At 38.5% G+C, this 11,733-nt stretch overlaps 1 protein-coding gene across 1 annotated transcript; it reads left to right on the top strand.

Annotated features, from left to right (window-relative positions):
- The first annotated feature begins 1,124 nt into the window (after window positions 1-1,124).
- Window positions 1,125-6,459, top strand: LOC113677929 (5-hydroxytryptamine receptor 1D). The gene is made up of 2 exons (XM_027194790.2): window positions 1,125-1,879; window positions 3,739-6,459. The coding sequence occupies exons 1-2, from the start codon at window positions 1,259-1,261 to the stop codon at window positions 4,603-4,605; spliced, it is 1,488 nt and encodes a 495-aa protein (XP_027050591.2). The 5' UTR covers window positions 1,125-1,258; the 3' UTR covers window positions 4,606-6,459.
- The last annotated feature ends 5,274 nt before the right edge of the window (window positions 6,460-11,733 follow it).

Here is an 11,733-nt window from a genome sequence, read left to right as displayed (position 1 = left end):
ATTCATTAGAAGAGACATATGTCTCCAGTCCAGGTACCGAACAAACATAGGGAAGCAGCAAGGTGTACACCAAATTTTAACCTCTTTGAGATCTCTAGTTTTCTTTGTGTTCGTCCCGCCTCCACCGCGGATGATTGAACAATTTCATTGCTGGCCATTATTTCCTAACTTTTGTTTTTTTAAACCCAAAGTCATTAAAAGATCGAATTTTGACAACTCACCCAAGGTTTCTGGTTATAGTGTTGATTCCGCACAAAGGTGACAGGGCATTATTATAGCGAATACTATAAAAAGGAAACTGGAGGCTGCAAAAGCACGATCTGCGGTTGGTTCATTGTAATTATCAGTCACTATTGTGAACGACGGAGAAACGACATCGGAAAAGAGATTTACATCTTTTACGTCATTCGAAGTTAATTTCTGTGAAGTGTTTGAAGATTTCCAATTCCAGTCCAATGATTTCTCATTATTTAATAGTTCCTTACCTACAACGCGCTCTTTTGATGTGATTTTTTGGTCATTTTATTCATTTATTTTAGTCTGACGTGGGGAATGGAACTTTTCACTGCTTTTCTAATTTTCGAGAACGACACGTGATAGTGACACCTCAGTTGATATCACTTTCCAGTATTTACATATTGTTATCTTTATATAATTCAAGGAAATGCTAAAACAGTTGGACTATCATTTCTAATATGTACTATTACTTAAATCTTCCGTCCAATTTAATATTTTAAAAAGTTTTTCCCGATTTTTTTTTATCATTACTATCAAGTGTTCGATGTCGCGGGTTTCACGTTTGGACTTATGAAATGAACGATGTCATGTTGTCGACTTTCGGCTTAATTTAAGAAACGTTCACGACTGACTCAGGTCATGGAAATAATCCTTTTCTTTCAAGTATTGTCATGAAGGGATTTCCAAAACCACAAAATAAAACGAAAAATTGGCAACTTCTATAGATATGATTTTTAGGCCGTGGCAAGCAGGAAGAAATTCCCCAATTTGAGAATGATGATTGAATATTGAATTTTGGTTAAATCTGTAAATTTATCTCGGTGTTATTGATCCTCTACAAAAGTTTAGTCCGGAAAAGACCGTTTTAACAGAGATTGTTTTTTTTCTTTTCTCTTTTCCTCTATTATTGTCACAGGAAATAAAATTTCCATGGGCAGTTAGTTTCACGTGTTACATATGTTGTACATGTGTCCTGTCACACGGCATTAAGCATTCTACCTCGGGTTAAACCACAGGAAAAATGCACGGAGAAACGCACGAAGAAAAACCGCTGATTGTTAGGGTTGTTATGATTTTGTTATTAAGCCTTCTTGCCTCAGCTGCCTTGCTTAGTAATGGTTTTGTTCTCGCGGTCATTGGTCGCTTTAAATCTTTGCGAACAGTTCCAAACATTCTCCTTGCCAATCTCGCTGTTGTGGACCTTCTCAGCGCAGCTATAAACGTGCCCATTCATATGATTAGTTACGTTTGGGAGGCGAGTTGGTTTAGAGGAAATATTCTGGCTATCATCAGCAGCAGTCTCAATCGGTTATTTTTGATGTTGAATCTTGTCTCCATGCTCGCCATGATGATAAATATGTACTTGGCCATTTCCTTTGGTTTGAGATATCTCGCCTGGAAGACGAAGAAAAAAGCCCTGATCTGTGTGATTTTCATCTGGTTCGCGTGTATCGTTATGGCGACCTTGTTTGCATTGCCTCTACTCAATATCGATCTTGGTAATGCTCATGTCAGCGAATACAGAGCAGAGATCTTCGAACAAGCAAAGTATTTTGCTGCTGCAGGCACGTCGATCCTCATTATCTGTAGTGCTGTGGTCTCTTTCCTGACAGCTTGTGCGATAAGGAGGAAGAGAATGAAGGTAGAGATTTTTTTTCTTCTATGTTTTGTAGTCGCAGGAAATATTAGGTATGATTTGGCTGATCAAAGAGATAGAATTGTCGGCGTCATTAACAATATGCTGAATTTGAATTGAGAATTGTGCGCTTAAATTGAAGCAACACAAACATCCGGTTCTTCAGTCGAAGTCCGACTATGGCTGCGGCTTTAAGCAACCAATGGACCGCGAGATTTCTTTCTTTTAGAAGGCTTTTTGAGTTAAATGAAGTTTTTCAGCTGCGAGCGTTCTCTGAGTTTTTCGTCAAAACAGCATTTGGACGAAATTTTAAGCTTTATTAAAGATAGTTTAAAACGTAGTTTGGCTAAACGATTGATAAAGCATCGGTGATAATTGCTCAAAAGCTTTTAATTATGTAGTCAAAAAATACATATATGTTATTTGCCGGCTGGGGGGTCCGTATGGTGAAAAACTGTGACCGAGGTCTTGAAAATACTGCCCGAGGCCGTAGGCCGAGGGCAGCATTTTCAAGACCGAGGTCACAGTTTTTCACCATACGGACCGACCCTTAGCCGGTAAATAACATATTTATTGTTTTTAAACTTGACGAAATTCTTTCCGAAAGAACCCGAATGATTTATGGCCGTAAATACGGCAAGATCTTCCATAAACTGAATAATTTTTGAGTGGGTAAATGGTAGTTAAAATAGAGGTGACGCAAATTTAAGAGAGATGCCTCAGCGAAACATTTTCATTTCCGTAACGATAAAGGTGATTTAAAAGGCTTCCAAACAAACTTTGAAACATTATTTTTACAAGTATCTGTCACAATCTGACACCTGTCAATTAGAGAGCGCAAGAAAAAGAAAAGCGAAGGAACATTTGAAAACCAACAGAACTAGTTTGGCAAGGACTGTCACGACAATGTTTTCTTCAAAATCAGTTAATGATCTAACGGAAACTATTATTCACTCTCATCGACGATTCATTTATGTACGAAGATTTACCTCTGTTCATTAAGTAAACGGCGAGGAAATTAATTGTGAGTAAATTCAATCTTTTTATTTTGAAGTTGTTAGAGTTTGCTCGTTTGTTTGCTGTAATGGCGTGTTTAACTCTGATCTTTCCTTCACAAAAACTAAATTCGAACGGGACACTCCAACGAGACACAAGGGAATGTAATGCGGCCTTTTCTCAAAAAATTCCTTCAATTTCTGTTGTGCAATTTAAGGTACAAATGTCCAAATTGAACGGAATTGGAAAGACTCACCAGGAGCGTATATTTGTTGTAGAACTTAAATTAAAACTTCGCTCGCTCTTTCACTATGAACAAATTGCTCGAGAAAATTCAGATATTAAATGAATGAAAGTTCCATCGTTCAGTTTAACTGTAACCAAATACCTCACGTTCCAACTTTCTGGGTACTTTTTGTGAACGATTAAAATTAATTGCAGAAGGTTTTTAGGCTGCTTGTCAACCAACGTAATGACACTATTGTTCATACAAATTCATTCTGAAATCAATATTTTTCTGTCAACCAAAGTGATTTAATAGAGAGAAAAGAGAGGATTCTTAAGTTATTTATCGGCTTGAGGTAGTGACCGACGTGTTTGCTTAAAAATACTGCCCAGCCGGAAAACGAGGCATATTTATGAAAAATGACAACGAAAGTTGGGATGTACTCGGCAACTCACGAAAGCGTTACCGTGGCTCGTGGGCAGAGATAGGAAAATACTGACCGGGTAAAGAACCAATCAGATTGCAAGATTCGTTACCGTGCCCTCTAAAAAAAAATAATTTATCTTTATTGCCTAAATGCCACTCTTTATATTACAGTTTAGTGATGCCTCATTCGTACTTGATGTCCTCTACTTATTTGCAGAGAAAAGAAATGAATTTGTCTTCCTCTCAAGCTGAAGTCCGATTGAGGGAGGACGTAAAAGCGACCAAAACCATCGCCATTACAATAGCTGCCTACTTCTTCTGCTTTATTCCTGCCATCGTGTTTGCAGCAGTGGTTTATGAAGAAGATGACAACGATGTTTGGTTTTCTTTTATTGCTCGTTACAGCATTGACTTCTCGAGCACAGTGAATCCGATTATCTACTACACAAGAACAAGACGCTGCCGTTCAGCTTTCAAACAGCTCATAAAAAACCCTTTTGGATCAAGCGACTACAAAGAGAGGCCAAACTTCAATAACACTCGAGTGCTCGTAGGAAATAGAGATGGCGTTGAACAAGAAAATAGCCGTGATGTCAAATTGGATGGAAACCCAACGGGAGAAACGTATGCAAGCAAACGAAGAAATGCACTTACTATTCTATCAAGTGAAAGCGTAAGGGTTCATGAGGCCAGTTATTATGCAGATGGAAAACAGCTAAGCTGGGAAGGACAAATGTCTAAATGTGGAGTTGAAGCTTTCGATCAGTTAAGCGGAGAGGAAACAAAAGGAGGGCATGATAAACTGAATGAGACGAAAAGACAAAAAATTCGGGAACAGTTACGCCCATTTTCTAAGGTTCATTCTCTCGAAGTGGTTGCAACACACATTGCCGCTGACGATTCTGCTGGAGGAAAACGAATAGAAAGCGCTCACCACTTTAGGAGGGAAGAAAAAAGACAAGAGTTTTCCGGAAAAAGAAAAGGCACCGTTTCAAATAGTCTGGTGTTACTAAAAGTGCGGAAGGCGGCATGGCAAGCCACTGAGGAGGAATACATAGGTCAGACTATGTCTAAACCTAACTGACTCAAGACGCGATTAAACTTGTGATTTACTCGAGGACGCTTTCTAAGATACACCACAATAAGTTTTCTTGGACTGCAGCTATGATTTTGATTGTTATTTTAAATGTGACTGTGAACCTGGGATAGTGAAAATTCTTTAAATGCTTAGTCGGACTTGACTAAAAGTCACGCATATCTACAGAAAAACGTATTTCCCAGGAAATTATGATTACTTAATGCATTTTAATGGACGTTGCCAAAATCTAAATGCACGATACAAGTCGTGGCAGCGGGTTTTTCGTGATATATTTAACTTGTGATATCTGTTTCGCAGAGATAGACTTACTAGACTAGTGTGAGAAAAGTATGATATTGGAAACTAGGCGACGTTATATCTTATAAATGAAATTCTCTTTTTGTTTGAACACCAATGCACATAATAAACCAGACATGTTTACAACAAATTTAAAGAAAGCTATCTAACTAGTGGCTTGCAATTAAACAAGGAAAAGACATTCTGTACTTCTTTTTCTCCTTATGTATTTTCGAGCTGCAAATCGCTGAAGATAACAATTTAATTTACTAATTATTAGACTAAAGGCAATCAGTGAAAGCCGAATTCTCCGAAATTTGCATAACTGTTGCCGCTCTGATTAGATTTAGCACTAATATATTTCAAGGCTCACTCAACAAGGTGCTCATCAGAGGAAGGGCGTTTATTTTATTGAGAGAAATGTGATTGCAATATTAAAATGTTTACATCACGCAGACGTTCCTTCTAATTAATTTCGTAGAAGCCGAGCACCGTCGAGAATTAATACTAAAACTGAAGATCTTGCCATCCCTGAAGAAACGAAGTTCTCAACGAAATACAGCTCCCAACTCATACTACCTTAGCAGTGAGACACATGCGCATTTCGTATTTATTTCATGAATGCATAGCTAATCACCAAAACCGAAACTGTACTATAAAGTTCTAAAATCGCGAAAGAAGAGTGCATCATAGCATTTTTGTCCGTTTTTTTTCTGTTCAAAACTCAATGTCAAATTCATCTTGATGACATGTCTCTAGTATACTGAGACAGAGACTGTTAATCGAACGCACAGCAGCATTTATGGCGTCCTTCTTAATTATGTGGTGTAGATGCATCTACGTAGGCTGCGGAAGCTACTTTTAGCAGCGCGGCCCCACAAACATAAGGAAACTAAAAAGTGAAAATTTCTCTCAGAACAATGGCGTGCGACCAGTCTCTTACTCTCTTAGCACTGCTTCATTTGAATCTCGAGGGCTTCTCGCAAAGTCCGTAGAGTGTGTGCGTGTTGCCTGACCCGCCAACCTCCAACCGGTGGCGAAGCGGTCTGAATCGATTCTCGCAGATTTTGCTGGAAGGTCGCAAGGTGCTCGTGCAGCACCGCCAGCTACTTTTTATCAATTCAAAATATCAATATTTCGAACAGAAGACTGAGATTCAATTGGTAATAAGATTTTGAAGCGAATATTCTTGAGACTTTGGACATCTTTGAGAAATAGCCGCTCCCGATTCGGATAATTAAACTACTTTACCATGGGATTACGACAGTCCATTAGAGCAATTTCATCCTTTTTTTCTGGTTGGTTTTTTTTTTATCTCGCGCTTTTAGTTGGTCAAATCGGTAGCCACATAATGAATGGTCGTTTACGATTTTAGTTCTGACATAGAATCGGCGGCAATGTGTTAAACAGTCTAAAATTGGTTACCTCTGTTATATAACGAGAAACAAAAACATGAAATGATTTTCATTATTTTGCTATAAACGAAAGCAATCGGTGTCGAATTTGCTGTAGCATATTACCATACTGTCATGTCATTATGAGTACCACAATAAAACACAAGCTGTGCTCACGTTTTCCTAGCTTCATCTATCATAATGAATTTTCTTTGATTTTCCGTCCGATAACGCAAGTACGTGATTAAGCTTAAGCCCTAGTTTATCATGTACCATCATAAATTCAAACATGATGTCCAGCCATTTGGACCCAGGCTTTTGTTGCTTTCCATTTTTCCTTCTTGTCTGATCATTTTATAAATTATCTTTTTCTCTTAACTACGTTTTCCTTGAACACGTTTCATTGAACATTCAGTTTTCTTTGCCTTGGTCCCGCCTCCACCGTGGATGATTGAACAATTTGACTGTTGGTTACTATTTCCTAACTTTTGTTTTTTTTAACCAAAGTTATTACAAGATCGAGCTTTGACAACTCACCTGGTTATAGTTTTGATTCCGCGCAAAGGTGACACGGCAATATTATAGCGAGTACTATAAAATGGATACCGGAGGTTGCGAACGCGCGATCTGCGATGGCTTCATGGTAATCAACAGTCACTGTTGTAAACGACGGAAAAACAACAACAACGAGAAAGGATTTACATCTTTTACGTCATTCGAATTAAACTGTGAAGTGTTTGAAGATTTCCAATTCCAGTTCAATTATTACTCATCGCTGAAAAGTTCCTTACCTATGACGGGCTCTTTTGATGTGAAAATTGTGTTCTTTTGAGCCTTAACTCATTTATTTTTGTCTGCCGAAAGTAATGGAATTTGTTAACTGCTTTCCCGAATTTTCGATAGCGACACCGCAGTTGATATTTACATATTGTTATCTTTTTATAATTCAAGTAAATTCTAAAACAGCTGGACTGCCATCTTTAACATGTGCTATTACCTACATTTCCGATCGAATTAAACATTTTAAAAAGTTTTTCCTGATTTTTTACTGTCCAATAATACGGGCTTCACGTTTGGACTCATGAAATGTACATCAAATGTCATAATGTGACTCCTGGAAGTAATCATTTCTATGGGCAGTACATGGTATACATGTTGCACATGTTTCCTGTCACATGGTATTAAGCGTTCTACCTCGGGTTAAACTACGGTGAAAATGCACCGAGAATCGCACGAAGAAAAACCACTGATCGCCAGGGTCGTTATGATTTTGTTATTAAGCCTTCTTGCCTCAGCTGCCTTGCTTGGTAATGGTTTTGTTCTTGCAATCATCGGTCGCTTTAAATCCTTACGAACAGTTCATAACATTCTCATCGCCAATCTCGCTGTTGTGGACCTTCTCAGCGCAGCTATAAACGTGCCTATTTATATGGTTAGCTACGTTTGGGGGACGAGTTGGTTGAGAGGGAAGATTCTGGCTATCATCAGCAGCAGTCTGTATCGGTTATTTTTGATGTTGAATCTTGTCTCCATGCTCGCCATGATGATAAATATGTACTTGGCCATCTCCTTTGGTTTGAGATATCTCGCCTGGAAGACGAAGAAAAAAGCTCTGATTTGTGCGTTTTTCATCTGGTTCGCGTGTATCGTTATGGCGACCTTGTTTGCTTTGCCTCTACTCGATATAGATCTTGGCGATGCTCATGTCAGGGAATACAGAGCAGAGATCTTCGAACAAGTGAAGTATTCTGCTGCCGCAAGCACGTCGATCCTCATCATCTGTAGTGCTTTGGTCTCTTTCCTGACAGCTTGTGCGATAAAGAGGAAGAGAATGGAGGTAGACATTTCTTTAATTTTGTAGTCGTAGGAAATATAAGTTATGATTTGACTGATCAAGGAGATAGAATTCTCGGCGTCGTTTTCAATATGCTGAATTTGATTTGAAAATTGTGCGCTTAAATTGAAGAAACAAAAACACCCGCCGGATTCTTCAATCGAAGTCCGGCTATGGCTGCGGTATTAAGCAACCAATGGACCGCGAGATTTCTTTCTTTCAGAAGGCTTTTTGAGCGAAATGAAGTTTTTAGTTGCAAGTATTCTTTGCGTTTTTTCGTCAAAACAACGTTTGGATGAAATTTTAAGCATTTTTAGAGATAGTTTGGCTAAAAGATTGACAAAGTGTCGGTGATCATTTCTCAAAAGCTTTTAATTATGTAGTCAAAAAATACCTTATCTTTAATGCCTAAATGCCACTCTTTATATTACAGTTTAGTGATGCCTCGTTTTAGCTCCTATCGTCTTAATATTTTGAATGCAGTATCTCAATCATCATTTCTATCGAGGTGACCTGAAAGCAGTAAACGTACTTGACGTCTTCACATTATTTTTAGAGGAAAGAGATGAATTTGCCTTCCTCTCAAGCTGAAGCCCGATTGAGGGAGGACGTGAAAGCGACCAAAACCATCGCCATTACAATAGCTGCCTACTTCTTCTGCTTTATTCCTACCACCGTGTTTACAGCAGTGGTTTATAAGGAAGATGACGACGATGATTGGCTTTCTTTTACTGCTTCTAGCAGCATTGCTTTCTCGAGCACGGTGAACCCGATTATCTACTTCACAAGAACGAGACGCTACCTCTCAGCTTTCAAACAGCTCCTAAAAAACCCTTTTGGATCAAACGACTACAAAGAGAGGTCAAACTTCAATAACACTCGAGTGCTCGTAGGAAATAGAGATAACATTGGACAAGAAAATAGCCTTGACCTCAAAATGGATGGAAACTCAAAAGGAGAAGCGTATGCAGGCAAACGAAGAAATTCATTGGCTATTCTATCAACTGAAAGTGTAAGGGTTCACGAGGCCAGTTATTATGTAGATGAAAAACAGCTATGCTGGGAAGGACAAATGTCTAAATGTGGAGTCCAAGCCTTCGATCAGTTTAGCGGAGAGGAAATGAAAGGAGGACATGAAAAACTGAATAAGACGAGAAGAGAAAAAATTCAGGGACGGTTGTCCCCGGTATTTAGCGTTCATTCTCTCGAAGTGGTTGCAGCACACACGGCCGCCGACAGTTCTGGTGGAGCAAAACGAATAGAAAGCGCTCACCACTTTCGGAGGGAAGAAAAAGGAAAAGAGTTTTCCAGAAAAAGAAAAGGCACCGTTTCAAGTAGTCTGGCGTTGCTAAAAGTGCGGAAGGCGGCATGGCAAGCCACTGAGGAGGAAGACATAGGTTAGGCTATGTCTTAACCTTATTAACGCAAAACGAGAATAAGCCTGTGATTTTCTCAAGGAAGCTCTCTAAGATATACCATAATAAGTTTTCTTGGATTTCAGCTATGATTTGATTGAAGTGAAAATTCTTAAAATGCTTAGTCGAACTTGACTGAAAGTGACACATATCTACAGAGAAAAGTATTCTCCAGGAGAAACGAAGTTCTCAACGAAATACAGCTCCCACCTCATACGACCTTAGAAGTGAGACACATATGCGTATTTCTTACGTATTTAATGCATGCAAAGCTAATCACCAAAATTGAAACTGTACTATAACGTTTTGATATCGCGAAAAAAGGGTGCGTCATTGCATTTTTGTTCGTTTTTTCTGTCACAAAAACGCTTTAAAGCCTTTATTATGTTCAATATTCAATGTCAAAATCCATCTTGATGAAACTTTTCCAGAATACCTAAAAGAGACTGTTAACCGAGCGCACAGAAGCATTTATGGTGCTCTTCTTAATTAGGTGGTGTAGCTGCATCTACGTAGGATGCGGAAGCTAATTTTAGCAGCGCGGCCCCACAAACATAAGCAAACTAAACAATAAAAAATTCTCTCAGAAACAATGGCATGCGATTAGTCTCTTACTCTCTTTGCACTGCTTCATGTGAATCTCGTGGGCTGAATCGATTTTCGCAGATTTTGCTGGAAGCTCATGCAGCACCGCCGGCTACTTGTTCATCAGTTCAAAATATCAATATTTCGTACAGACGATTAAGATTCAGTTGTTAATAAGATTTTGAAGCGAATAGTCTTGAGACTTTGGACATTTTTGAGAATAGCCGCTCCCGATTCGGATAATTAACTACTTTACCATGGGATTACAGCAGTCCATTAGAGCAATTTCTTTCTCTTTTCTAGATGGTTTTTTTGAAGACCTCACGCTTTTAGTTGGTCAAATCGGTAGCCACATAACGAATGGTCGTTTATGATTTTAGTTGTGACATAGAATCAGCGGCAATGTGTTAAACAGTCGAAAAATTGGTTACTTCTGTTATCACGAGAAACAAAAACATGAAATGATTTTCATTATTTTGCTATAAACGAAGCAATCGGTGTCGAATTTGCCAGAACATCTTACCATAATATCATGTCAGTATGAGTACCAAAATACAACACAAGCTGCGCTCACGTTTTAAAAATTTCGCGTATCATATTGCATTTTCTTTGATTTTCCGTTCGATATGACAAGTACGTGATTAAGCTTAAGCCCTAGTTTATCATGTACCATCATAAATTCAAACATGATGTCCAGCCATTTGGACCCAGGCTTTTGTTGCTTTCCCTTTTTCTTTCTCGTCTGAAGATTTTATAAAGTATCTTTTTCTCTTAACTACGTTTTCATTGAACACGTTTCATTGAAAACTCAGTTTTTTACCGTTTAGCATTTTGATATCCAGTCAACATGCTACCAGAAAAAGACATTTCTAGCCAAGGTTATTGTAAATGTGTTAAAAAGCATTCCCTTCACAGTCTCTTTCCTAAGAGTTCGTGCAAACTAGCGGAAGAGAAAGTAGGTATAAGATTCAGGTCCTGATAAATAACTTCAAACATGAATTGAGTAGATTAGAGTATCACAGTAAAGTTACCTAGCATATGTGGTGTGATACTCTAGCGTATAGTAACACCTACTTGTACTTGATCGTTCCTCTCTGGAACAATTTTACATTGATTTTTATAAAATAATTCAAATAGTACGCGCGCTCTGATTGGCCATAAAACCATTTTACATGATACATGAGAGTATGTAAACATGGTTTTCGTTCCTCTTTCATTAGTTATTTTATAAGAGAAATGTAAAATGGTTTCTGTGTTTACATAGCCTGATGTAAACACTTGGGAGGTTGGGAGAACACTCGATATGCTGGAAACCACTCCGCTTCGCGTCGTGGTTTCCTACGCTTATCTCGTGTTCTCCCAACCTCCCAAGTGTTTACATCGGGCTACGTAAACATGGAAACCATTTTACATTTCTTCAAAAATGCACGCACTTTAGATTGAAGCGCTGAAATAGAGAAGCCAAACGCCATCATATTGACTTCCCTCGTGAAAGTGGTAAGTCTCAGTTGTTTTATAGGTATTTTTTCTCAACACAGTTTTCCTACCTTGTTGACAACAGTCAACTGAATTGGTTGACGAGTTATTGTAAACCGGTGTAAACTTTTCC

This window comes from Pocillopora damicornis, chromosome 13, assembly GCF_964200805.1.
Source record: "Pocillopora damicornis chromosome 13, jaPocDami1.2, whole genome shotgun sequence".
NCBI classification, from domain to species: Eukaryota; Metazoa; Cnidaria; class Anthozoa; order Scleractinia; family Pocilloporidae; genus Pocillopora; species Pocillopora damicornis.
This window is presented reverse-complemented; position numbering and strand designations above follow the sequence as displayed.